The sequence below is a fragment of the Galeopterus variegatus genome, unplaced genomic scaffold (assembly GCF_000696425.1).
Source record: "Galeopterus variegatus unplaced genomic scaffold, G_variegatus-3.0.2 Scaffold1033, whole genome shotgun sequence".
Classification (NCBI taxonomy): Eukaryota; Metazoa; Chordata; class Mammalia; order Dermoptera; family Cynocephalidae; genus Galeopterus; species Galeopterus variegatus.
This window is the reverse complement of record NW_007727144.1, coordinates 112,426-140,040: the sequence shown is the minus strand read 5'-3', so window position 1 is coordinate 140,040 and position 27,615 is coordinate 112,426. Positions and strand designations below refer to the sequence as shown.

Below are 27,615 nucleotides of genomic sequence, written 5' to 3'. Positions count from 1 at the left end.
TATGCCTAGTCTTTTATAACTGCTAAGAATACTATTCAATAACATCTTTCAAAAGTATCATGAGCTGTTATTTCTATTACAAATTATAATGACTATATTATATATGACACATCAACATTCAGTCCAAAAGCAGAAAGTGTAAAAGTCCAAAAGGTAATAGTACCTCTGAACAGAATGTTTTTCTGCAATTAGGCGTTCTATCCTAAGCTAGCTAAGAAAATAAGCATTGCCCCAATGTACCCAGGCTCTATTTAACAGCATTGTTGTGAAGATAAATGAGCAAAATGGATCTATGAGCACTTCGGGAGAAAAAAAACAATGGTGCTATACATAGGTAAAGAATTATAAAAATAATAACAGTCATCTGATCCAATGGAAATTAGACAGCAGGACTAAAAGAAATTTCACAAACTTTTCATAGTCCCTTCTCCTTCTCCTTCTTTGCATGGCAATCTGTATTTTTGGAAAAGGCTCACCATTTGGATTAATTGCCCCCCACTAGTAAACAGTTTTCTCCACCTCACTCTCCAAAAAGTCCCATACCAATTGTCCATTTAACCAAATATCTAAGTCAACTCAACTAAACAGCTAGTTAGCTCAGTAAAATAGGTCAAACTACATTAAGACTTGACCATTTCAAGATGATATTTAAGTTGGGCAGAAGCCAGCCATGTGGGTAACATGGCTGGACAAACTAGGAACGGGTTTCTTTTGGTACAATTGGCAACTTCAGGAAGGATAGGTTGGCAGTGCTAACAGAAAAAAAAAATCAGTAGAAATTAGTGCTATAGGAAGAGTAGAAATTTTATAATTTTGATGATTACTTTTCTTCATGCCTAAAATTATATGAACTGTAAACTATAGACACACTATATGTACATTTTCTTTCAGCTTTTTTGCTTTACCTATTCAAACTAGTGTGCTTTAAAAAAAATTTTAATATAAATTTACACTTAGAGAAATATTTCAATATTATTATTTTAAAATTCTCAGATACCTTTCTTTCAAATTCATTCTCTCTCTTCTCTCCCTCCCCTTCCCCCTCCCCATCCCCCTCTCCGTACCTCGTCCCCACCTCCCCCACCCGCACCCCCATCTTTCTCTCTCTCTTGCTCTTTCTCTTCCAAAGGATTTGCAGATTCAGTGGTTTCTATCTTCACAATATCTCTCTTCCTTCCTCTTTCTATTTTTATCTATTAATTCTAAATAACAGATACTGAACCATGATAACACGAGTTTTGGAATCAAATGACTTGGGTTTAAATTGCAGCTCTACCTCTAACTTGTGTGATCTTGGACAAGTTGCTTAACCTCTCTGAGCCTCAGTTTTCTCATCTGTAAGAAAGGGATGTCAACAGTGATAGAGAACTCCTAAAGCAGTGCCTGGCTCATAGTCAGCATTCGACAAATGTTGTTGCTGCTGCTGCCGCCGCCCTTATAAGCACCACTCAAGAGCATTGTGAAGATAAATGTGACAATCTACGTAAAATGCTTAACATGGTGCCTGGTAAAAAGTAAGCACTTAATAAACAGTAGCTTTTATTAGAGTTGTTTCTGTATTAGGCACAGGAGATAGATAAATGTCACCCTCTCTACTCTTGGAGAACTAACCATGTAGTATTTACAGCTCACTGTTTAATCCAACCATACTTCAGAGTGCAGTTCATATGTGACCTTATCCACAAGGCTTTCACTGATGCCCTCAGCTGGGAAGAATATCACCCTTTACTAAAATTACCTAACCACTTTTTTCTGCACTTTACTTACCAAACTTGAGCACATTATACTTTTTATTTATTTATTTTTGTTTACATGTCTTTCTTCCACTTCTAGACTTTTAGTTACTAAAAGGGCAGTGAATGTGTTTTGTCAATTTTTTAGCTGACGACATATGCAGAGAGAGTTTTGCATTCTTTTGTCCTTCCTTTCATTCTTCACGCATCTATTCCACTAAATATTTTAAGGTCCTTGTTTACAGTGGGCATTCAATGTAAGTTTGCTAAATGAATGTGCATTGAAGTTAACCATTTGAAATTCAAGAAAGTCTATGTTATTAAATCTGTCCTATATTTTTCAAAAAGCATAAAATTTAAACTACTTTTTAGCTTAGTTAGAAGTCACAAGAATAAATTTCTACTGCGTTTTGACTCTGTGCTAAGTTCCACTCAATAACTTTTGGCGCCATCTTACAGCTATTTCAAGTGGGATTCTTTCATGGTGTACATATTTTTAAAATATTGTCATGCTGTGCCCAGGATAGTCACAGAACTTCCACAGCAAGTGCTCCTTGTTGAAATCCAGGGTTATTAATAATGACAAGTCATTTGGATACTTTAATTAGTGTCCAGCACTATTTCCATTAGTTAATATGTATTTTTAACATCATAGTGCCTAACGACAATCGTAGTGTAGATTTCCTTGGCATTGCATTTTCCCCACTAGATTATGCCATCTTAAGTGTTTGGAGATCTTGTTAAAAATACTAAGAAGAAATATTCTGTAGATAAAGGTCACATCATTTATCAAAATAATTTTTAATTACAAGTGGCCAAACCTTGTCCTCTATCCCTTTTTAAACATGTAGGGGACTCTTCAGGAGCTTTCTTCTACACTCCTACCCTCCCTGCCCCACTTGCTCACTGAATTCTGAATAAAGCGGTTCAAGAAAAGGAAATTTGGTAGGGCTTTCCAAAAATCTCTTCAGTGTCATCCACACCCCAACCAATTCCAGACACTACTAAATAACGTCCAGAAATCCAATTACCATAGTTTGCAGCAAAAGTCAGTCCTGTATCTTTAGTAACAGTAAAGTTACGAAAATACCTCCTTATATTCAAGCCTTACAAAAAAAAATTTATCCAGATACTTAGTAAAAACACTTACTAATATGTGGGATTTTTTCCTTTTTTGTTTACTGATATATCCTTAGAACTAGAAAGCAAAGTAGGTATACAAATAGTATTTTTCAATAAATGCACAAATAAATAAAGCCATTTGGCTAAGCTCTCACAGTACCTAAGCACTCTGAGCACTAAAGACTATTTGTTAGTTGTTTTGAATGTAGAGGTACTAAGCACCTGTTCTGATTTTTATTAGGCAAATCCCATCAGGTGCTTATACTAATTTCCCTAACAATTCTGAGTATTTCTGAGAATTCAGGTGAGTGAAATCCTCTTTTGCATTTGAATTTACTGGATCTAATTTTGATTTTCTTTTTCCTACACACCATATCCTCCTCTAAACTGTCTCTCTACAAACCCCATTAAAAATTATGTGCTCAGATACACTGAAGTCTAAGACAAACCCGGATTTTAAAATTATCAGATCTGTGAAAAGGGCCAACATTTTTATACATGGGTGTTTAATATGTGTGCCTCTAATCGTAAACTGCCCCATTTCCAGTTTTTCCTTTTGAAACAGAAACCTGAACTCCTAAGAGCTTGAATTAGAGGGACAGGTGGACTGTCAGCTCAGAAAGTGGCCTCTGAGCCCTGTCCCTGAGGATCTGTGCCCAGGATAACATAACCAACGTCAGGGAGAGCATTAGGATCAAGAGAAGGTCATTTTCTGCTTGGTTAGAAGCCTCCCTTCGGACCTAGATCATGACCTGGCCTTTCGATTTGGCACAAATATGAAATTGTACTAAAAAGTACTATAGGGCGCATATAGCCCTTAATGATCTGGCTCCTGTCCATGTCTTCAGCCTTATCTCCAGCCACTTTCTCCACATACTATGTGCAACCATACCTTGCCATTCCTTGCCCTGTATTCCCAAAGAAGTGAATCAATGGTGGAATGTCAGGGAGACATCAAGTTGGTGAGACAGATGTTTTAAAGCAGGAAGCCTTATTGGTGCCCCCACCATGCCCAATGATAGGGATGCTTGTGTCTGGGGGACTTATGAAGAACTCACAAGTGCTGCCAATCAAAATTAAATGCTTTCTTCTCTATGCTCCATGATGCTTGCTTTGACGCTGTCTTTCAAAGTTTACCATGCTCAGCATTATATTATCATTAGCTGTGAACATGGATATATCTCCCACTAAATCATAATCTTGATGGCAGAATTCATTTTCTCATCTTTCTGCAATACTTTTGGTATAATCAAGCTGAATACATATTTTTTAATTGTTCAAAAAGAAAGATCATGCTGTGGGACCCTAGGAGGGTAGCCATTTGAGACCTATTCAGGTTTCCCCGTCCCCATCACAGTCCGGTCTCCATCCCACCAATCTAAATTCCAGGTATCACTGTAAAGAGATGTATTTTTAAAAGACAATGATTAGGGTGAGGCAAACAGAGAGTTCTATATTCATATTTAGCTCACGGTTATTGAATACTCATTTGACTGATGAGGAGATGGAGACTCAAATAACTTTCAGTAGCTTGCCAAATGTCACACGATTACACAGCTAGTAAATGACTCTGCCAGGACTGAAATTCAAGACCCCTGACACAAAGTCAAAATCCTTTTCCACAAACACTGAAAGATTTAAGTGAACTCTTCTTACTCCCTGCTTTATAATTCTAATTTGCCTAGTTGCTTAATCAGAAACGTATTCTGTTTACTCTCAGCCAGGCAGAAGCTAAATATTCTGAACCTATGAGGCTCATTTTATGTACATATTTATTTCCATGTTTATGTAGTTGTGTTTATTTATATTATTTTTTGTTTGTATATTTATGTATTCAAGTATTTAGTATACTCATGTATTTATTTGTGTGCATACATTTATTTTTTATTTATGCACTTATGTATTTCTTTATCTCATCTGTAGGGTTATAAAGTTCTTAATCTCCGTGCAATTAGATGAGAGAATAGCAGTTGATTATACCTTAATTTCCTATAGTGTTTCTGAGGATTTCAGCTTAAAATACGTGTTGCATTTTGATTAAAAGACCCCAGCTCTTGAGCTTCTGGGGGTAGAAGTCAGAGAGAGCAGCTGTGTGCAGAACCGATTGCTGAGCTTTGGAAACACTTCCAAGCCAACAGAAGTCTCAGGTATGAGAGTAAGAGAAAAAGAAAGCAAAAACTACCTAAGTGTAAAAGAGAATGAGAAAAATGATTAAAACAAGCTTAGGAGCAAGCAAGAAATACTGTAATGCTGAGGAGGAACCAGAGAGTTCAAGAGATATAGCTGGCCTGGAGGAGGAGCAGGCAGAACCCAGAGAAGGGGCCAACCTGAGGGAGTTGATGCTTTCCACCCTGAAAGTGATGTGGGACCATGTGGATATTTTTAAAAGCAAACCGGAAAAGCTCATCAAAGACTGCAAGGCACTGATGAATGAGATCAAGGGATTAAAAGAAACCCTGAGAGGGGAAAATTGCTGAATAATATCGTGGGAGAGAGAATCAGTACAAATGAAGACCAAATTGAGCTTTGATCTCAAAATATAAAAAATTAAAGCAAACACCTCTTCTTTGTGCAAGAAAAGGTGATAGATCTTGAAAACACATCAAGGCAGTATAATATTCCTATAACTGGCATCTCTGAAGGTACAGAAAATGAGAGGAGCCTTGAAACCATTACTAACAAAATTATTGAAAAAGTTTTCCAGTGCTAAAATAAACATAGATCTCAGCTTACATACAGAGAGAATTTACAGGTACCCACTCAAATATACCTCTCAAACTAAAAGTCCAAGGGACATAATTGTACAGTTCTGAAACTTGAAAGAAAAAAATTGTCTTGCAAGCCACTCAAAAAAAAAAAAGTGATTTTTCAACAAGATAAAGGTGGGTTGACACCTGACTATGACTTAGTAACAGTGGAAGAAAGATCAAATTGGAGCAAAATTTACTACCAGCTGAAGTTCTTGGGTCTGAAGCCCCGAGTAAACCATCCAGCCAAGCTATATTTCCTTTATGAAGATGAGAGAAGAATCCTTGACAGTCAAGACAACTTAAAGGCATTTGTCAGTAAAACTCCAAAGCTACTGGCTTTACTGAAAACATCCGCATCCCAGGGAGAAGGTGCTCCTGGAGATAATTGACTAAATTCATTTACAAAGCCAAGTTTCTTAATAGAATGTAGATCTTATTTTTATCATTAACTGCATTTCTGCCAGGTGATTAGAGGAAAAGAAAATAAAAATGTAGTATTACACCAAGTTGTTATTGCTATTATGTGGGTGTATCTATATCTATACACACACATGAACACACACATATACACACACATACATGCATACTGCATGGGACAGGAGGATGAGAAAGGTAAAAAAAACGAAAATGGGAAGGGAGAAGGGAGGGGTAAATGGGAAGGAGGGTGTGAATACGCAAGATAATATTTATGGGGGAGTGGGATAGGGAGACTTTGATATATGATAGATCAAATAAGAAAAAAATAATTTGTATTGCCAATCTGAAAGCAATAAACTACATGAAATTAACAGACTGGTTGAGAGAAAGACTTTCCCCACCCTCTGTCAAGGATACATGAATCTTTTCGAAAATTTGATCATATCCTAGGGCCCAAACCAAGTAGAACTTGGAGAGATGCATGTACATTGAAATGATTACCTGTAAACTGATATTTTTAGAAACAGATTGTAAGCAGTGAGTAATCTTACAGTCATGTGTTTTTAAATTGCTAATTTGTGTTGCTCTTGCAATTTAGACGTCTCTATTTAATTTTAATTATATAATTAGTTAATCATATAATAAAATGGGAATAAAAGAACCCAATTGTTGACTCCTATACTTTCCTTTGGACAAGTGATTAAAAGTAAATAAATATTAGAAAGAGTCCACCTGTGCATTCCTGAGTGGCATTTCCCTTTCTGCTTCCTTTCAACCCCCTCCACCACCACCACCCCACCATGAAAACGCCTACAATTTGAGCATAGTGGAGCCAAATCAGACTCTGAAGCAGAAAAAATGCTTTCCTGGCACTGACATTTTGAAGCATCCTGCCTGGGTCAGACCTAAACTGCTCATAGAACCCTCTCTGCCTGCGTATCCTAGGCAGTGGGGCTGAGCCTACCTGATTTTCTTCTGGAGCCATCAACTTCATCCAACACAGGAAAAGGGGATACTGAAACACTTTGCAGCCCACCCTCAGAGCCCTCTTGCATTTCATAGCTTTATCTCTGGACAACCCCCACCCCCAACCATGTACTCAGATGTACACTGTTCCTAATCTCAACAAAAGGTATCTGTGATGCTAGGAGGATTGTTATTTGGGGACAGTGGACCAGTAGTTTACCTTTTTGGTAAACAGTATGTGGGCCAAACAGAACCTTGTGGCCCTGCTAGATTGGAACACAACAAAACCTCATTTTCTCTATACACCCATTAACCTTAAGTTAAATTCACCTAAGTAATCACACTGTTTGTTTGCTTTGTGACAGGCACCCAGAAGCCTGATCATGCAGACCTCTATCTAATGCCCTATGGCTCACAATGAGGGTTTTGATTAAATAAGTTTCAGTTCTGGTTCATCACTTGCATTTGATTTATTCTAGGAAGCTTCCTGTACAGTCCTGAAAATACCCTCAGTTATAGCTTCTGGAAGTGACTTAGTGCCCCAAACTGTGCCCCTAATAATTGAAATGTTTGACAAAGGAAAAGTTGAAACCCAAGCTCTAGGTTGGCCCCAGCTTTTTTTTTTCCCCCTGGCTTTACAATCCCCACCTCCAAAATCTCAACCCTCACTGGGTCTTGCTGTCGGAACCTAACCTGTCTGGTTAGGCCTCCTCAGTGGCCCAGATCACCATGTGCCTGGTCGCTCCTGTGTTTTTCACTCATTGACCCCACTCTCCTCTCCACTGAATAAAAGGATGGTAGCTGGGACTGACTGGGGTGTGGGGAGGGGTGCTAAAACACATGACCAACCTTTGAATGCACCAAACACTACAGAGATCGGACACAGTCCTCAGATGGCTTACAACAGCAGCAGTGGTGGTGGTCGTGGGGGATGGGGGTCGTGCAGTGCTCATAACTCTCTTGAAAGTGTATGAAAATGATCAGGATTCTTGGGTAGTTTGGAAAAGCTCCTGTTTCTCAGTGAAAAATCATTGCCCTAAAACATAAAACTGGAAGAAAGTAGTTTGCTAGTAAATGTTTAAAAACAGCTCTCTGGGGGGAAAACCTGATTTGTAGCATTTGCTTCTTCACTGGTGAAAATTCTCTGACTGTGACCACTTTCAAGCTACCACCATGGTGTCCCTAAATGCCGGGTTGAGATGAGATGCACACATTCAGCTCTCCTGAGCCAGTTCCGGCTCCAGCACACCGCTGGGAAGAGGCCAGCGTTGCCCTGTGCTTCTCCTGATTGGGATGCCATAAAACAGATTTAGGTAAAAATAATCGCATTCTACACTGGACTCCATTTGGGGAAAGGCTCCCCCGATCACCTTGTGGCTCTTGGTTCTCCACATCCTTCCTTTGAGCCCCACCTTCTTAAGCTCTTCTAGTGCTCCCCGGGTCCCCAAGACAGCTTTGTAAAAATAGTTGTTCTTCTCTTTAGGCTGACATTCTCTGGCGCTCAGAAGCCCTGTCTAACAAGTCACTTTAGTCCTGCCTCTACATACCACCACACTCCCTACGTCAACATATATAGTATATACTCAATAAAATTTGGTTTTTAACAGTTGTCTCATAATCCATCAGAGGTGACTCTCAAGCTTTTGCAGGAGGAATCCTCTTCCAGCCCCTGTGCTCAAGGTCTGAAAGTGAGAAGTGAAGTGGTTCAGGAATAGTTTCTGAGGACAGTGAGAATGGAAGCCCCTATACCAGCCCCTTCCTCTCCATCCTACCAGTTCAAGGAGATAAAGAGGATCAGGAGGGGGCCTTTAGGAACAAGATGGGCCATTTTCAAACTATTCCCTGAAAGAAGGGCTGTTTAATATCAGCTAACTGTAGAGTAATAAGCCAGGAGAGAAGCCCAGGCTTCTTGGAGTGTGTGTGTGTGTGTGCACGTGTGTGTGTGTGTGTGTGTGTGTGTGTGTGTAAGATTCACAGTCACAGAGTCACAGGCCTACTGGAATCCTGCTGGAAGGAGACCGGCAGAGTTAATGTCAAGAACTCCAACTCAGCTGAGTCCCAGCCCCAGACCCTGTTGGCCTCTGCCCCCAGCTTTATACTATTAGGCCACTCAAGGTCTCTCCAGGGAGGATGGCCAGAGAATATTTCTCTTTCTGCAGGCTGCAAGGTTCAAAACCCACCGAGGTAGCCTAGAGACGGAGCTTCTGACATCTTAATTGCCAGCCACAGTTTGAATGAGCAGCTTTTAATGAAGCCTCAATAACAAGTCCCTTCAAGACTTCATAATGTCCCAAAGCAAAAGGCGAGAGTGAGTGGTATTATCACCCACATGGTCCCAGGACCTTCTCAGATTTCCATAGCCAGATAGTGGGGATTCTGGGCTCTAGATTCAGGCTGCTGTTTGGTCCAACATCACAAGCTTTGGCCCAAGGACTTGCAGAGAGCCGGGGACACTATCGTTGCCTTTTTTCCACATCATTAACAGTGCATTTGGTTGGTGCTTTTCTATTTCACAAAGTATTTTCACATCTTTTGTTTGATTGTTTGTTTTAGTTTTATCATTTCAACTGTCCAATGCAGAGGCAGCATAGGGTAGTGGTTGAAAACATGAAACTCTATATACAGACTGCCTGGATTTGAATCCTAGCTCTGCCACTTGCTGGCTGTGTTGGCCTTGGGCAGTTTGCTTAATGGCTCTGTGTTTCAGTTTCTCCATCTGTAAAATGGGGCTGACAATAATAGCTATTCCATAGTGTTGCTATGGGGATAAAATGAGTTAAGATTTATAAAGCACTGAGTGCCTGGTACTATCATAGTAATTTTTATATAAATGTTTTGAAAACTGGTATGGATGTTTCCACCCTGACAGATAATAACTATCACTATTGTGTTCCAAACAACCATTAAGTTCGTTCAGTTTTGCCTCCTGAATGTTTCGGGGACACTTGCTCGCTCCTGCTGTGCGACCACTGCCCTAGTCTGGGCACATAGTAACAGCAAAGTGCTTGCTGTTTTCTGAACTCATACTGTCACGCCTTTCTTGCTGGTCTTTCCTGCTGCAATCCTCTGTGGCTCTCAAGGCTCCCTCCTCTCTGGCTACCTCCTACTCGTTCTCTGTCACGATTTATCCTTAGACTACAGAGTCCTTAAGAGGAAGAACCGTCATCTTCTCGGAATCGTTAGCATCCAGAACAATACCTGCCACAAAATACTCAACAAACATGTGTTGAATTAATAGCTGCTTGCTGGGTCCCAGGCACTATGTAGTGGTTTACAGGGGGCATTTCATTCAATCCCACCCAAAATTCTGCACGGTAGTAAGTGCAATTATTATCCCCATTTTACAAATAAGACAACTGAGGCTTGAAGAGGTTAAATAGCTTGCCCAGAAACAGATGTTTGCATTTATGTGACTGTTTATTTGTTACACAGTCATCTGCAGTTTATAAAGGTTTGTAGGATCTGAGGATACTAGGAAGCTACGATTGATATCCATTTGCCCATTTAAAAAGCTCTTACTTTATTTTTGCAGTTTGTTCTTGAGTTAAAGGGTTTTTCATTAGATGACTTGTAATCTTTTACAAAGGTAAAAATGTGCATGAAGAAAAACTTAGCTATTTCTTAATTGGTCTGTGATACTGATATTTCTTATCAATTGGTTGGTGAGTCCATTAGATGCTATGCTTTAATTCCATCCTATATGTCAAAAGCTTTGGTTAGTGTTTTATCCATACATTATCATTTTAAAATGTCTTTTGTGTTCAACAAAATTTGTGAAAGGTTGTTCTATCTTATCGAAATCACGTTACTCTAAGGAAGTTGGTAAAGGCTTTACAGATTAATAGTAGAAGTAGCAGTAGCAGCAGCCACAGCTACCATTTATTGAACACCTACTATGTGCCAGGCCTGCGGTGCTGTGAGTTTTACTTGCATTATCCCGTTAAAGCTCTGTGAATTAAGTTTTGCTGTTTTCTTTATTTTACAGATGGAGAAACTGGGACTCAGAGGGTTTAAGTCACTTGCTTGAGGTCACACAGATATTGAATTGGAACCTGGACTGAAATCTAAATTTGTATGTCTGCAAAGCCTGGGCTTTTATCCCAAGCTGGACTTTGAAAGCTGTCCAAGTTACTTAACCCTCTCTGAGCTTCAGTTTCCTCATCTGTAAACTTGAGGGAAGTAGCGCTTATCTCGTAAGTTTGCTATGACGATTAGAAATAACAGATGTCCAGGGGAACGTAGTAGACATTTATACCATGGTGGCAATGTTTATGCTTAAATGGGGCATTAAATGGGCACAGGAAGATCCGAAATCCTTTTAAAGGCATTGAGGAGACGGAGAGGAGGATCTCCAGCTTTGGCTGTCTTAAGAGCTGGCCCTCTCCCCTCCAGAATACAGTGACCCAATGAAACTCTGAGCGACAGGCGAGGAGGCAGGGGCCCGAATTTGGCTCCAGCAACCTCTGCAGGGAGTCGGGAGCGAGGCTGGGAGCTGGGAGGGGCATAGAAATCTCGGGCGTCAGAGGACTGCAGGTGCCAGGCAGAGTTGTTGGAGGTGGGCTCCCAGAGTCTGGCGGAGGGAGGGGACAAGGTTGGGGCGGGCCGGCTGGCGGGCGGGGGAGAGAGGGAGGCGGGGCTCGGAGCCTGGGAGGCTGTCCTAAGACAGCTCTTCTCATGCCGGGCAGTTTGCTGCATCTGGAGGAGCTCACTGGAGAATCTCCAACAGCCGAGCGGGCCTTCAACTACCGTAAGTACCTGCAAATGAGCGCATAGTTCAGTGGCTGAAGATTAAATCCTGGCCACCAGATCCTAAACAAAACCCCAAAGAGTCTCCCTGCTCTAATTAATTGCCGTAAATCAAACTGCTCCCCAGTCTGTCCCCCCACCCTTTTCATCCCTGCCTTTCTTCTTCCCTCCCCGGATCCCAGCCCTGCTTCGCTGAGAATATCTGGGCACTGTAGATATCTTCCCTTTTCCTTCTCAGTCTTCCCTCCAAACCCTCAGCGGAGCATGTACTGGGCACCCCGCCGAGCCCAACCCCTTTGATTCCTGGGGCCCTCAAAGCTATGCAGGGGGTGAGCCATTAGACATTTCGGGTATGTCACCCTCAAAAGCACCAGGGCGCTGCCTAAGGGGGGGGGTGAAGTGCTTGGGGTGGAGTAGAAGGGGAAGGTAAGATGGCTAGACAGCCAAAGTTGGGGGGGGGGAGACCAAAATGGGCGTGGTCAATTAACCTGAAGCTTGGGGCTGTTCCCACCTTCCCTGGGCATAAGACTCATCATTCTGGCTTGATGTAAATGCTACAGTTTCCTTAGTGATTGAGGAGGGGTCGGCCATACTGAGAAACCCAGTTTCTCTGACTCCACTCAAGCCCCTAGGAGGCAAAGACCCTAGTTTGCCGGGTCCAAGTGGCAAAGCTGGACGTCAAATGTCATTTACTGGGTGGAATCCCAGGTTGAACCTTTGTCGTGGCTGTAGAACCTGGCTTCCCTCGAAAAATCCTGGCCCAAAGCTCTTGGGGAACAAAGCAACAGGGTAGCATCCAAGCCTTGGCCTGGCCCTGAGAGGAGCAGGTGCAAGGGGCTGCAGAACTGAGATGGAAAGAGCACCGTTAGGTCCAATGCCAGCTTGATACCCCCTTTTGAAAGAAGAAAAATAGCTACCTTTTTGTATGAAATGTTAACTATGTGCCTGGCACTGTACATATATGATCTCTAATCCAACACAACAATAGGTAGATTTTATTCCCCCACTTTACAGATAAGGAAAGTTCAGAGACAGTAAATTGAGCACCCTTCAATGCAAAGTGAGAAATGGAAAATGGAGCTGTGCCTCCTTGGATCTCTACACTGTCCACCTGCTCCCTACAGCTCAGATGTTTTGAAAATGAATCTTCTCCTCTTCCTGCTCCTCCATCCAGTCCAGTGTTAGCACTGGGGCAAGTTAGAGGCTGAGGCCTTAGAATCAGTTTGTAGAAACTGCCTTTAGTCCACTCTACTGAGCTAGAATTAAACAGCTGGGGTCAGCCAGGACCTCTGACTGAATAGAGTGGGTGGAGGTGAATTAGCCTGAATTTGTGTGGTGGGGATACACCCTCCCTTGGCAGAAAGGTTACTCTGGGGGAAAAGGTGGGGAGAGGAATGAAAGTTCAAAGGTTTACCTTACGTATATGCAGGGCCTATGGTCAACAGTGACTTCCAGGAAAATCGGAAGGCCTCCCTGAACTCAAATATCTTTGCTATATTTCCTGCAATTCAAACAATTCCATTTTCCTTAGGGGCAATGAACAAAATTGCTTCGAAGTTATGGGCGGCCAGTAAATCATTTACACCTTATATTAATTAGCTCAAGCAGTTTGATTCCCCAACACCTACTTGAGATGGGGGTATTAAGTTTTGGCAGGTAGGAGATAAGAATGAGAGTAATATTGGCTCTGAAGCATTCCATAGAAAGGGAGGTTTTGATGGGATGAGGTTGGAGAGGTGAGAGAGGGTGAGGAGGGGGGCAATGGCTGCTTCTGGAAGTTTAGTGGTTTTAGAGCATGGTCCTTGGAGTTAAACGTGGGTTGGAATTTGAGCTCTAATATTTAATATATTTTGACTTTGGACAAATTATGTATCTTCTCTAAGCCTCAATTTTCTCATCAGCAAAATGGGGATAGTAACAATTTCTCCTTTGCTAAGTTATTGGAGGACTCAGTATATGTGGATACTTTAAACGTTTGTGGAAAAATAGAATTAAAAGATATACAAATCTTCCCGTGAAGTTTTTGAAGCACCCTCACATTTATATAAGTAAATGTATATATCTGAAGAAAGGATCTGAAAAGGTGACTCTCTGCACCTCCCATCCCCCCCATCCCATGGGTCTTCAGTAGGCTTGTATTAGGCTGCTTTCTGGGCCTCTGAGATGTAGACATTGTAACAAATCAGACATCTTAGATGTGAGCAAAGACCTTGGGTTGGAGGATGGGAAAGTGAGGAAAAGAGGCAAAGAGAGGAAGTAGCAGATGACCTTATAGTACCCTGTGTGTCTGTGAGCAAGTAGAATATAGAATTGTCAAGTTCAGTTTAGTGATCTAAGCTAAACTTTAAGGAGCAGGACAAGTCCCCTGAGTAAAATCCGTTCTGCTCCTAGGTCCCAACACCTGCTGAGGGACAAAACCCTTCGAGAGTGCACATCGAGCTCCAGAGGCCCCATGACCCTGGACAGCCCAGGGGAGGGGGTCACTATGCTGCGGACCCTCACTGTCTTGCTCTTTTGCATTCGTGAGTACAAGGAAGGGGTCAGGGGCAAGTGAGCCTGTCATAGCAGTCCAGCCCTCTCCTCTACCTATGAGTGGTACCTTGGGGAGGGAGAGGAGAGTATTGAGGTTTGAGGGTGGGGTGGGGACAACAAGGGGGCTCTCCTTTACCATAATCTCTCTTTCCAGGCCTGAGTCTGGGTATGACATGGATAGGTGAGTGAGTCCTGCCCCCTCATGTACCCTGCCTCCAGGGCCCTGCACATAATTGCCTTGAGATCCCAAGGACAGATTGCGCTGGTTGGCAATCAAAGCCCCTTTCTTCATGACTTGGTTTCCCACAGAATAGTGAAGAGCTTTATCCAGATGGAAAGGAAGCCAGATTTTCACTTTATTCCCCAACTTATATGGATTCCTTGAACAAATGTCCTGGGGTCCCTATCCCATGCCCCATATGTAGACACTCCTCTCCAAGGGAAGGCAAAAGAAGGGATTTGGGTCGGGGATTAGGGTTAGGACATTGTGGGGCACATTATGGGAGGGAGAGGGCTGGACTGCTCACATCTTTGTGATCTTTGGGAATGACAGGGATAGAATCTCAACCGGAGCTGTGGATAGAGTCGAACTACCCCCAGGCCCCTTGGGAGAACATCACACTTTGGTGCAGAAGCCCCTCTCGGATATCGAGCAAGTTCCTGCTGCTGAAGGATAAAACACAGATGACCTGGATCCGCCCTTCCTACAAGACCTTCCAAGTTTCATTCCCCATAGGTGCCCTTACTGAGTCCAGTACAGGTCTTTACAGGTGCTGCTACTGGAAGGAGACAGGCTGGTCAAAGCCCAGCAAAGTTCTAGAGTTGGAGGCACCAGGTAAGAAGACAGAGGTACATACTCTAAGAATAAACTCCAGCTCCTGGGATTCCAACTTGCATTTCCAGGACAGGGTTTGTTTAATTCATTCATTTACCTCAGATGCATACATGCATCCTACAGTTAGTAAATAAGTGTCTTTGTATTAGGCAGTGCACAGTGAGGATGCAGATTCTGGAACAGAGCTGGGGGATGGAGGGGTGGCAAATAAGGATCATACAGGAAAGCCTCATTTAAAGTAGATCTCTCCTCTGCCTCTCCCTGGGCAACACTTATCCTTGCTCTACCTAATTCCAGTTCATTCTTCTTCCAGGCCAGCTGCCCAAGCCCATCTTCTGGATCCAGGCTGAGACACCCCCTCTTCCTGGATGTAATGTTAACATCCTCTGCCATGGCTGGCTGCAGGATTTAGTATTCATGTTGTTTAAAGAGGGATATGCAGAGCCCGTGGATTACCAAGTCCCAACTGGGACAATGGCCGTATTCTCCATTGACAACGTGACACCTGAGAACGAAGGGGTTTACATCTGCCGCACTCATATCCAGATGCTCCCAACCCTGTGGTCAGAGCCCAGCAACCCCCTGAAGCTGGTTGTAGCAGGTGGGTGTGGCCGTGGCTGCTGGCATCTAACAATTGTCCTCCCAGGGATCATGGCTGGTTGAGCCAGAATTTCTGATTTTAGTTTCCTCAGCCAGTTCCTAAGTCCTGCAAGGCCCATGAGCTAGAGTCATTTGATGTTTTACTGAGATACAAATTAGATTCCCACATGCTGCAAGGCAGATATATGGGAGCCAATCAGTTGGCTAGTGAGGAAACCCCGCCTACTGTCCCGCAGCTTCAGCTCATCACAGCTTTGTTGTTCTCTACTTGTGGAATATCGCGCATGCATTCATTCATTCAACCAATATTTATTGAGCACCTAATATGTGCCAGGCACTGCCACTGCAGTCTTATGAACTAATCTTTAAACTTTTAAATGTATTTTTATTTGCGATTATTATGTTTAAGGTTGGAAAATAGAACAAATTGCTAGTGCTGGTGATTAAAAACAAACAAAACAAATGACAAAGAAAATAATAGTTCATATTTTAGAAATGGCTTTATAAATTATTTTGGTCCTATATCAACAGAGCCAGTAACGCAGCACCAAGCTCTAAACACAGAAGGCTCCCCAAAATGTCAAATGCCAGACACACCACAGCCCCAATTCCTTCACTCCATGGCCTGGATGTTTCTAGATGGAACTGGCCATATTTGCATTAGTCCCTTCATCAAGCTAAATAGGCTTGGGGAAAGCTGTGCTGCTACAGAAAGTACCCTGGATTTAGAAGCAGTAATCCTGGTTTCTTGTTTTACCCCTGACCCTGCCTCCCTGTGTGATCTTGAGCAAGTCACCTTACCTCTCTGTGCTGTGGTTTCCTCCACTCTAAAATGGGATAACAGTATCTATCTGACCTAATGTGTAATGCCTCTCTGTGCCTCAGTCTCCTGATCTGCAAAACTGGTATACTAACAATGCCTACCTCACAGGGTTGTTGTGAGGATTTGCCTAAATATAATATATGTACAGTGCCTGGCATATAAGTTCTCAATAAATGCTAGTTATGAATTTTATTAGTATAGCTTTTTATTGAGGATCAAAGAAGAAAGGACTGTCTGTTTGAACTGTGTGTATGGATGTTTGTTGTATACCTGCCTTTCCAGCACAGATTCCAGTAACACACACTTCCCGTAGTTACCTGTTCACCCGTATCCTCCAGTAGTTCATAAGATTTGGGGGACTGTGTCTTCTTTGCCTGTATACACACAGACTACATGATGCCTGACACATCTTAAATGCTCAGTGAGCACATGACAGAGCTGGTCTTTCCATAATGGATGGGTGGGTGTACCTGGGATTGGGGTGGGGGTAAAAAGGAGTGTAATGGGGGTGAAGATTGCCTTCACGTTTGTAGTACAATCTCCTCGGAGGAAAAATTCATGGAAATCTGCCCCTCTAACAGAGATTTCTTTGGGTTACAGACTTACTAGCCAAACCCTCTTAAGTGAGCTTAGTGTGTTTAAAAGCTCTCCTTAGTACTGCAGTAACATGCTCTACAAAGATGGAATCAAAGTCATTTTCAGAGGTTTGGTTTCTCGGGTGGCTGCAAGAACTACATTTGGCATTTCAGAAACCTGAAGATACAGAATGTTATGGATGTAGATATTTCACCGAGACACACCCCTACACATGGTTAGAGCTCAGGGGAGCTGACAAGAGTCTGATGAGAGGGCAGGGGCATAAGTGAACCTACCCTTGATTATGTCCTAGAGGAGGCAGAGATCCAAGGAAGGGAGAGGGAGGAGAGGGTAAATTACACCTACCACTTCTTGTTCAAAGAAGCTAGAAAAACAGAAGACAATAGAAAAGAGTCATCCTACCTCTAACTTCAGGGTCTCTTCCCTTTCTAGGACTTTACCCCAAACCAACTCTGACAGCCTATCCTGGGCCCATCATGGCACCTGGAGAAAGCCTGAATCTCAGGTGCCAAGGGCCAATCTATGGAATGACCTTTGCTTTAATAAGGCTCGAAGACTTGGAGAAGTCCTTTTACCACAAGAAATCAACAAAAAATGAGGCATATTTCCTCTTCCGGGCTTTGAAGATCCACAATACTGGACATTACCTCTGTTTTTACTTTGATGGATCATATAGGGGTTCACTTCTTAGTGATATCCTGAAAATCTGGGTAACCGGTAAGAGAGGGGTATGCCATGGAACCTATGTTAGGGATTAAGGATATAAAACTCTCTCTTGGCCCCCTTGAGAACCTAATTATGCACTCTGGGTTAACAGTAAAAAAGAGAGCAGAATTTGTACAACTGGGCTTAGGTAGGGATTTACCAAGGGTGGACAGGAGGAAGAGGGGGGGAAAAGAACCCTAAGTAGTGGGAGGGGTAAGTCATACTATTAGCCCTTTATATTTTGGGTCTCATCCTAGACACTTTCCCCAAGACCTGGCTACTTGCTTGGCCCAGTCCTGTGGTCCAAATGGGTCAGAACGTGAGCCTGCAGTGTCGAGGACCAGTGGATGGAGTGGGATTTGCCCTCTATAAGAAAGGAAAAGACAAACCACTTCAGTTTTTGGATGCCACCAGTATCAATGCCAACGAGTCATTCTTCTTCAACAATGTGACCTATGATGATGCTGGCATCTATAGCTGCCACTATCTTCTCACCTGGAAGACCTCCGTTAGGATGACATCACACAACACCGTGGAGCTTGTGGTTGTAGGCAAGTGCTAACAGCTGTTTTTGTCATCAACCTGTTTGTTTTTATTATCATTATAGTGTTCTAAGAAGGAGGTAGTGGCCCTGTACCCTTTTGGAGCCATGAGCCAAGAAAAAACACACTAGGAGGGTGGTATAGAGCTTTTTTCAAAACGTTAGGGACCTTCTCTCTGAGGGTTGTTCCTCAAGCCCTACCTCTCAGCATGGTCCAGGCCCATGGCAACCCCTGGAAAGGTGATTTTCCTTTAGGCCAAGGGAAGCTTACAGGTGTGAGGTCTTCCTGGTTCAAGGTAGGGAACCAGAAGTCTCTAGAGCACCAACAAGTGGGCAAAGGAATTCTAATGCACAGTGCAATTTCGAAGCCACTGATAAAGTGGAAGAGAAGACCAAATGAGGAGCTCAGAAACATTTGGTGGGGGAGGGGATATTGGGTTCAAGGTCCCTTCTAATTCTGGTCTCTGGATTGGTTTCAGATAAGCCCCCCAAACCCTCCCTGTCAGCCTGGCCCAGCACTGTGTTCAAGCTAGGGAAGGACATCACCCTTCAGTGCCGAGTATCTCATCCTGTACTTGAATTTTCTCTGGAATGGGAAGAAAGAGTAACATTCCAAAAATTCTCAGTGGATGGAGACTTCATCATCAGTAATGTTGAAGGGAAAGGCACAGGGACCTACAGTTGCAGCTATCGCATAGAGGCACACCCTAACATCTGGTCACACCACAGCGAGCCTCTGAAGCTGATGGGGCCAGCAGGTGAGAGGATAACTCTTTACAGGAATGCCCCTCCATACCCCTGGGATCACAGAGCAGTGCCCAGAAAGATATGGGAAGGGAAGTCAGGGCCCTTGGGTTTGGGCACCCTTCCCCTGGGGTGGCCTCACAATCACTCAAAGGCAGTAAGCAGGAGACTTTCAAGGCTCACACTCTCCATGAAAAGGATGGCCACTTCTGCCTCACCTTCTCAATATAAGCATTCTCCGTAACCAGCCCCCCTCCCCCTTGGAATGTATTCACCTGCCCCTGTCCCCATCAACGCCCCTGCTTCTGGTCTTCTCTGGCCACAGGCTTTGTCACCTGGAATTACGTACTGAATGAAGCTATCAGGTTGTCCCTAATCATTCAGCTTGTTGCCTTGCTGTTGGTAGTGCTGTGGATAAGGTGGAAGTATCGGAGACTCAGAATCAGGTAACTGTCTTCTCCCAGCCCCCTGTTCCCCAACCTAGCTGAGTCCAGGCTCCCTGAGAGTCTCAGGAATGGGTCATGCCCCAGTTGAGAAAAGTCCCAGGGGGCAACTCTATATATATACCACACCTTCTGGGTTTAGGAGACAGCTCTTTCACCTGATAGAGAGGTCAGCACACAGCTCTTTCACCTGATAGAGAGGTCAGCACACAGGCCAGAGGGTGGAGAAATGCATAATTCTCAGAGGCTGAAGAAGGAATCAGAACTGCATTCACTGGCCCCATACCCCGAGAGTGCCCAAGTATCCCCCCAAACCACCCTGCCCTTCAGAGATGATTGACGTCTTCTCCATTAACCTGGTCAAGATTTTTCTTTTGTAAGAATCCATACCGTCTTGTCTGTCAGGTTGATATCCAACTTCCATCCAAACTTTTCACCTTACCCCTAGCTCTCAAGGGCTAGAGAGCTTTGTGGTCCACCCTAGTTGCCTCAGAACCCAATCTGTCTGCCACTCTGGCTTCCAGCCACCTGTGCAGAGCATTCTGGGAACATGGTCTTAACCCAGATGGGCATCGGGTGAGGCAATGGATAGGGCCAGGCAATCAGACTGTTTCCTCCAACTCTCAAAATGGCAAGCCAAACAGATTCTCCTGCCATTTCCTATGTCCTCTGGGCCATCCCCGTCCCTCTTTGACCCCCATGGCTTGTGCTCAAGCTACTCAGGACAGCTCCTAACCTGGTGGGAGCCTCAGCTCCCATTTCCTTTCTTCTGCCCCTCCCCCACCTGCTTCAGGTTCTACCCGCCCCCCCACTCACCCTTATCATAGACCTTCATGTGTCTGGGAGTATTCAATACACAATGAATTATGACTATGATTGTGTGTGTCTGTGTTTTCCACTGAGATCTGAGATACGGAGTGCTTGAGCAATGAGAGGGGAGCCATCTAGCCTTCTGCAAAACCACCATCCTTTGAGTTTTCAAAAAGTTTCAGCGAGGGTCAAGTTCTAGTTCTTTCCAGAGTCTGTCCTGAGTCCCATACACATTAAGGTAATCTCCAAGCCAGGGATTAGAAAAAAATGTAGCTTCATGTTCCTGGCCCCACCCCAGCCCAGGAACATTGCATCAAAGAAAAAGATCAGAAATGAGATTTCAGAGAAAGCAATTTTAAAAGCATGTTTTCATGACCAGGAAGGAGGGTCAGTGTTTTCTAAGTAAAAATTGTCAAATGGACTTTGGCTTAATATCTTCTAATTCTAAAGGACCATAACCCAAAGCTGCTGCACATTTCTAGTCGTAATCTGAGTGGGGGGAGGCGGATCCCACTCTCTGACAAGCTTAGCTCAGCACTGACGGTCTTCTGCTAATTCATCGCTGCTGCCTAGGCAACCCTTCCATAACAGAGGCAGGTGAGGTAGGTCGGTCTGAGGACCAATACTGCCATAATAACAACTGCTTCCAAACTTAAACTTGATGATGGAGAAATACTTGAGGCTTCTCCCTCCACCCCCACACCCACCACCCAGAGCTGACGATCACACTCAGCCCCAGGGGTTCTGAGAGCTACAGATACAAAAGCATTTTCACATCTGACATCTCAATTCCAGCTACAGCCTAATCAGGGGCCATGGGGAGCTGACATATGATATAGGCTGGGGGGGGGAAGGGGGACATGTGGGTCATGAAAGAGCAAGAGGCTTGTAGATGGTGAGGCCCTCAAAAAGAAAAGTCATCGATGTCAGAAAAGATTATACCCCATTATCCTGGCCATATCCAATCCCTATTGGGTGGTGAGTAAGCCAATGATATAAATTGCCGCCCCCTTCTCTCCGCCCTCCCCCTAATCCCAGCAACTCCTCTCATCTCTTTTCTGGTCTTGCTAGAGAAGCCTGGTTGCTGGGAACAGCTCAAGGGGTGACCATGCTCTTCATAGTCACAGCCCTTCTCTGCTGTGGTGAGTACAAGGGGGTGGGGAAGGGGCCTGGGCAGAAGGCCGGGGTGAAGTCCTGTGGGGGAGGGGGCAGAGGCCTGGCAGCAATTTCTTTTGCAGGACTGTGCAATGGGGTATTGACAGAAGAGACTGGTGAGTTTTTTCTGCTCCAGACTGGTACATTCCTGCCTGGAGATCTGAAATAACTACATAGTGTCGGTGTCAGTGGCCAGGGAGTGACTGGTTGGGAGGGAAGGACAGCCAGGAAGGGGCATTTGCTAAAGCTGCTGGCAAAATTCAGCCTCCAACTCTGCTTTTCTGCCTGTAAAATTTCCCCTAAGCTTCTGCACTCAGCTGAGACATCAGCTTCCCCTCTCCCCAGCACCTAAAGAAGAAAGAAAGAAAAGGGTTTGGAATTGGGTTGAAAGGGGAGGTGGGCAGTGTGATCTGGGGTTCAAGGGCAAAAGAGAGGGAGGGGGAGAGAGGAGGGAAGATGGCTTCATTAATTCTGCTGTTTCTAGAAATAATCATGCCAACCCCTAAGCCTGAGCTGTGGGCAGAGACCAACTTCCCTCTGGCCCCGTGGAAGAACTTAACCCTCTGGTGCAGAAGCCCTTCTGGCTCAACTAAGGAGTTTGTGCTGCTGAAGGACGGCACCGGGTGGATCGCAACTCGTCCTGCCTCAGAGCAGGTCCGGGCTGCCTTCCCCCTTGGTGCCCTGACCCAGAGCCACACAGGGAGTTACCACTGTCATTCATGGGAGGAGATGGCTGTGTCGGAGCCCAGTGAGGCACTCGAACTGGTGGGGACAGGTAAGAAAAGGCAGAGGGTCCTCCTGGAGTGATTCCCAGTGCCCCTGGGACTCCAACACTGTTACTGGGATTGGAAGAACAATGTGCTGCATGTAGGAGAGGAGGGACACTGAAACGGGGGAGGGGTGCGGAGGAGAGTGAGGGGACTGGCAGGAAGAGCCAAGGCCAGCCAGGATGGGTTTCCTCTCTTCTCTCTCTCTCTCTCTCTCTCTCTCTCTCTCTCTCTCTCTCTCTCTCTCTCTCTCATCAAAGTGACTCCGAGTGTCCCATTTGGGTACCTCCAAACTTCTGACTCCTCTTCCACCTCATTTTACTTTCCAGACATCCTCCCCAAACCTGTCATTTCTGCTTCCTCCCCAATCCGGGGCCAGGAACTGCAAATCCAGTGCAAAGGATGGCTGGCAGGCATGGGCTTTGCTCTGTATAAAGAGGGAGAGCAGGAACCTGTCCAGCAACTCGGTGCCGTTGGGAGGGAAGCCTTCTTTACAATCCAAAGAATGGAGGATAAAGACGAAGGCAATTATAGCTGCCGCACTCACACCGAAGAGCACCCCTTCCACTGGTCTGAGCCCAGTGAGCCCCTGGAACTTGTCATAAAAGGTAGAGCTGAAAAGAGTGTGTTGAGGGAGGGCGGGGGAGGCAAAGCCCTGGGTCGGATACTTCTCTCCCCACAGCAAATTTTGCTGCTGGTCCTGGGAGCCTGTGTCCAATCTTAGAGCCAGGCAGGCGTGGCGCTGGGAGTGCCAGGGCCTCTGGCTGCACGATATTAATAGCCATAATCGTTATTAATAGCTTGGGTTTGTGGAGGGTGATTTAATTTTTCTAATTATTTTCACATCAATTATCTTGTTTAGCTCTACAGCAAATCTTCAAGGGAGGTGGAGCAGATACCACGTCCCTCTCTCGTCCAAATTGGTAAACTGAGGCTCAGAGAACCAGCAGAGTCCTAACAAAAATCCACTCTTTTCATGCTAGCCTCCATTGCTTGTTCTGATGGCACAGTGAGGACTCATGTGGGGACAGTGAGGGCTGGAAGCGAGGGGTCCCTGTGTGAGAAGTCCATCTGCAAAGTGCATTTACCTTGATTTTGAAATGCACCTACTTCTGAGTGAAATACTATAGAAAGTAGAGCAGCTGCCTAGAACCAATATTTGCTATATTTGCTATTCTTTCTTAATTTGGTGTTGTGTTGTGCTGTGTTTTGTTTTCCTGCCTTCTAGAAATGTACCCCAAACCCTTCTTCACGACGTGGGCCAGCCCTGTGGTCACCCCTGGTGCCCGAGTGACTTTCAATTGCTCTACCCCTCACCAGCACATGAGCTTTATTCTTTACAAAGATGGAAGTGAAATAGCATCCAGTGACAGGTCTTGGGCAAGTCCGGGCGTCAGTGCAGCTCACTTTCTGATCATTTCCGTGGGCATTGGTGATGGAGGGAATTACAGCTGCCGCTATTATGACTTTGCTATCTGGTCTGAGCCCAGCGACTCTGTGGAGCTTGTGGTGACAGGTTAGGATGGGGGAAATCCAGGTACAGGAGATGTCGACCCTGGGACCACGGGTGGAAGGGCTGTCAGTGGGAAAGGAAGAAATGATCCTTCTAGAAGACACAGAAAAGGGCTTAGGACAGTGCCTGGCACATGGTAAACAGCCCATGTAGGACAGCTGCTCGTATTATTACAGAAAGAAGAGGTGAAAGAGAAGGGGGAGGCAAGTAATTCACTTCTGGGGAAGAAGTGAGGCAGATGGGGGTGTCCAATTGCAAGAGCCCTGCTCAAGGTGCCCTATGTCTGAAATCTTTTTGTGGCTTGGCCTTGAGCTTTAGGCTCCATGTCCACTTTTTCTTTAGCTGGGCCGTCAGACCTTGAAATGTCAGCTGCATATTATGCAGCCGTTACAAACGATAGTGTTCAAAGGCTGTTTAACGGTCCTAGGAAAATGTTTACAATATGAAGTTAAGTGAAAATATCAGACTACACAACTGTGCATACAGTAGAGTCCCAATTATGCATAGTCGTAGCTACACGACATTGGCCCATGTAGAAAAATATAAATGGAAAAAATTATAAATATATATAAAGAATAGTTGTCTTTGAGTGGTAGAATGGTGTTTTCTTTGTTAGGTTTTTTTTGGGGGGGGATTTTCTAATTTTCTATATTAAACATACATTGTGTCTTCTAATAACACTAAGAAAGCTATTTACAGAATGTGAGGGGTAGGCTTCATTCATGTTGTGGTCTCTTTAATTTCAGAATACTACCCTAAACCCACTCTCCTGGCACAGCCAGGTCCTGTGGTGCTTCCTGGGAAAAATGTGACCCTGCATTGCCAAGGGACTTTCCAGGGCATGAGGTTCGCCCTCTTGCAGGAGGGAACCCAGATTCCCTTACAGTTCCAGAGTGCTTCAGGGAACGCAGCTGACTTCCTCCTCCACACTGTCGGAGCCAAGGACTCTGGGAACTACAGCTGTATCTACTATGAGACGACCATGTCAAACAGGGGATCATATGTCAGTGTGCCCCTCATGATCTGGGTTACTGGTAAGGACGGACAAGACATGGGACTGAGATAGAGACAATTGGAATAGGGGTTAGGGAGAATATTCCTTCTGGAAGGCCAGGCCAGGCAACACAGGGGAGCTATTATGTCCAGGAGGAGAAAGATAAAGGGTTAATTCATGGAGTAATAAGTTTCCATTCTCACCACTTCATATCTTTGATCTCTTTCTAGACACATTCCCCAAGCCGTCATTGTTTGCTGAGCCTAGTTCCGTGGTTCCCATGGGGCATAATGTCACTCTGTGGTGCCAAGGGCCAGTCCATGGAGTAGGATACATTCTGCACAAAGAAGGAGAAGCCACTTCAGTGCAGGTCTGGGGATCCACCAGTAATGATGGGGCATTTCCCATTATCAATATATCTGGTGCTAGCATAGGGCGTTACAGCTGCTGCTACCACCCTGACTGGACAAGCCCTATCAAGATACAGCCTAGCAACACTCTGGAACTCATAGTCACAGGTAAGGGGAAGATGCTCTGGAGGGGACATAGGAGTGTAGAAAGGAGGGAATAGACTGGTTCATGGCAGATGGTTTTCAAAGAGCTCTTTATTGAACAGAGACTCCAGGGGTGAGGCACTGGAAAGGGGCCTCTTCTCTCCAACCATTAATTAATTTCTTCCAGGTCTACTCCCCAAACCCAGCCTATTAGCCCAGCCTGGTCTCATGGTGGCCCCTGGAGAAAATATGACTCTTCAATGTCAAGGAGAACTGCCAGACTCAACATTTGTCCTGTTGAAGGAGGGGACTCAAGAGCCCTTAGAGCAACAGAGGCCAAGCGGGTACAGGGCTGACTTCTGGATGCCAGCGGTGAGAGGTGAAGATTCTGGGATCTATAGCTGTGTTTATTATTTGGACTCTGCTCCCTTTGCAGCTTCAAATCACAGCAACTCCCTGGAGATCTGGGTGACTGGTAAGGTCCTGGCGACTTCAGTAAGAGTCTAGATTGTGTAGTTTTTAGTAGTTAGCAATAAGGGGGTTAGGGGCTGGGCTCAGGGCCACTTCTTCTAACTCTTTGTTTTTGTTTGTTGTAGATAAGCCCCCTAAACCCTCTCTGTCAGCCTGGCCCAGCACAGTGTTCAAGGTAGGGAAGGACATCACTCTTCAGTGCCGAGGACCTCTTCCAGGTGTTGAATTTGTCCTAGAACACGATGGGGAAGAGGCACCTCAGCAATTCTCAGAGGACGGAGATTTTGTCATCAACAACGTAGAAGGAAAAGGCATTGGAAACTACAGCTGCAGCTACCGCCTCCAGTCCTACCCTGATATCTGGTCAGAGCCTAGTGATCCCCTGGAGCTGGTGGGGGCAGCAGGTGAGAAGACAATCCCTACATGTCCCTGGCTCGACACACCCCGAATCCCAGGGACAATCCCCATGAAGACAGCCCAAATCAGGAGAGGGGAGGGGCTTTGGAGTCAAAGACCTCAAGGGTGTCATCTTTCTCCTAAGCATGGTGAGGTGGTGGGACCTCAGATTCAGTCAAAGACAGTAAGTGCAATTCCTTTGAGGCCTCTTCCCCCCCGAGGAAAGGAAGGCTGTTCTGCCTCAGCCTAAGCACTGCCACTGACCACCCTCTCTGTAGTCTCAACACATGGCTTCCACGTGAGCCCTGGAGGAGGCCAGAGGGAGGGGGCAACATGAGATCAAGGGCAACATACCTGCACTAACATCCGTGGCCTCGGTTTCTGCTTTTTCATCACCACAGGGCCTTCTGCTCAGGAGTGCACTGTGGGGAACATTGTTCGAAGCAGCCTGATCGTGGTGGTTGTGGTAGCCTTGGGGGTGGTGCTAGCCATAGAGTGGAAGAAGTGGCCTCGACTCCGAACCAGGTAAATGACTCATCTCAGCCTCCTTCTGTGAATCAGGTGCTGCTGGAAAAACAATGGCGGTCCAAATGCTCCCCTAGCATCTGAGCTCCACCATGCAACCTGTTTTCAGGTTGATGGTTCTGGACCTTCCCTTAGCAGGTCTTATTCTTTACACAGGGGCTCAGAAACAGATGGAAGAGACCAGACCATAGCCCTTGAAGAGTGTAACCAAGAAGGAGAACCAGGCACCACCACCAACTCTCCCTCATCACCCTCTCAGAGAATCTCAGTGGAACTGCCAGTCCCAATATAATCATCTCCTCCTTTACAAGAGCTTTCCTCTCCTCTCTTTTCCCCTCAGAGATCTGAAAATCTGCTCTTTGGCCTCTAATCACCTGGAGCTGAGTCAAGGGGATTCTGGGAGTTAAGAGTTCTATCAGGGTGAGATGTTTCCCGAAGAGAGTTTCCCTACCCCTATAACTCCTCGCTGTACTGATTTACTGGTGCATGAAATTCTATTAAAAATGTATTCTTCTGAATAAAGAGAGTATTCACTATTTAACTGCAAAAACTATGATGGTTGTCAACTATTGGTCTGTTGTCCACTCACAACTTAGCAGAAATAGTGTATTGGAGCTGACCTCCATAGCAGAGTAATACAGCACAGGGCTACTAGTACAGAGAAAGGAGTTCAAGGAAAGGTTCGAGGAGGAGGGAGGGCTCTAAAATAGCTGCTTCCCAATTTGGTTTGAGACGTGATCACTGAACACAGTGTCCTTTTGTCCTTCCATCCCACTATTGAATGAATGAATGAATGGCAACGTTGTCTCCAAACTGAACCTAAGCAGAACAAACACCAAAGTTACGTCCTTTTCACCATGTTACTTTTAGCTCCATAGCATGAGGGTACTTCAAAAAATTTCTGGAAAAATAGAATGAAAACATAGTATGACTCTT

At 44.8% G+C, this 27,615-nt stretch overlaps 1 protein-coding gene across 2 annotated transcripts; it reads left to right on the top strand.

Moving 5' to 3' along the window:
* The first annotated feature begins 11,679 nt into the window (after window positions 1-11,679).
* IGSF1 (immunoglobulin superfamily, member 1) lies at window positions 11,680-27,197 on the top strand. Of its 2 annotated transcripts, XM_008574334.1 has the most exons (20): window positions 11,698-11,735; window positions 14,126-14,256; window positions 14,421-14,447; window positions 14,820-15,101; window positions 15,415-15,702; window positions 17,554-17,838; window positions 18,084-18,377; window positions 18,847-19,125; window positions 19,437-19,557; window positions 21,436-21,506; window positions 21,603-21,635; window positions 22,004-22,294; window positions 22,616-22,894; window positions 23,515-23,802; window positions 24,546-24,833; window positions 25,024-25,311; window positions 25,475-25,762; window positions 25,884-26,162; window positions 26,556-26,679; window positions 26,836-27,197. In XM_008574334.1, exons 2-20 carry the CDS (start codon window positions 14,187-14,189, stop codon window positions 26,969-26,971), a joined length of 4,011 nt encoding a protein of 1,336 aa, XP_008572556.1. In that variant the 5' UTR covers window positions 11,698-11,735; window positions 14,126-14,186; the 3' UTR covers window positions 26,972-27,197. The 2 variants fall into 2 exon arrangements, with proteins under 2 accessions (XP_008572557.1, XP_008572556.1); XM_008574335.1 differs by lacking the exon at window positions 14,421-14,447 and having other exon boundaries at window positions 11,680-11,735.
* The last annotated feature ends 418 nt before the right edge of the window (window positions 27,198-27,615 follow it).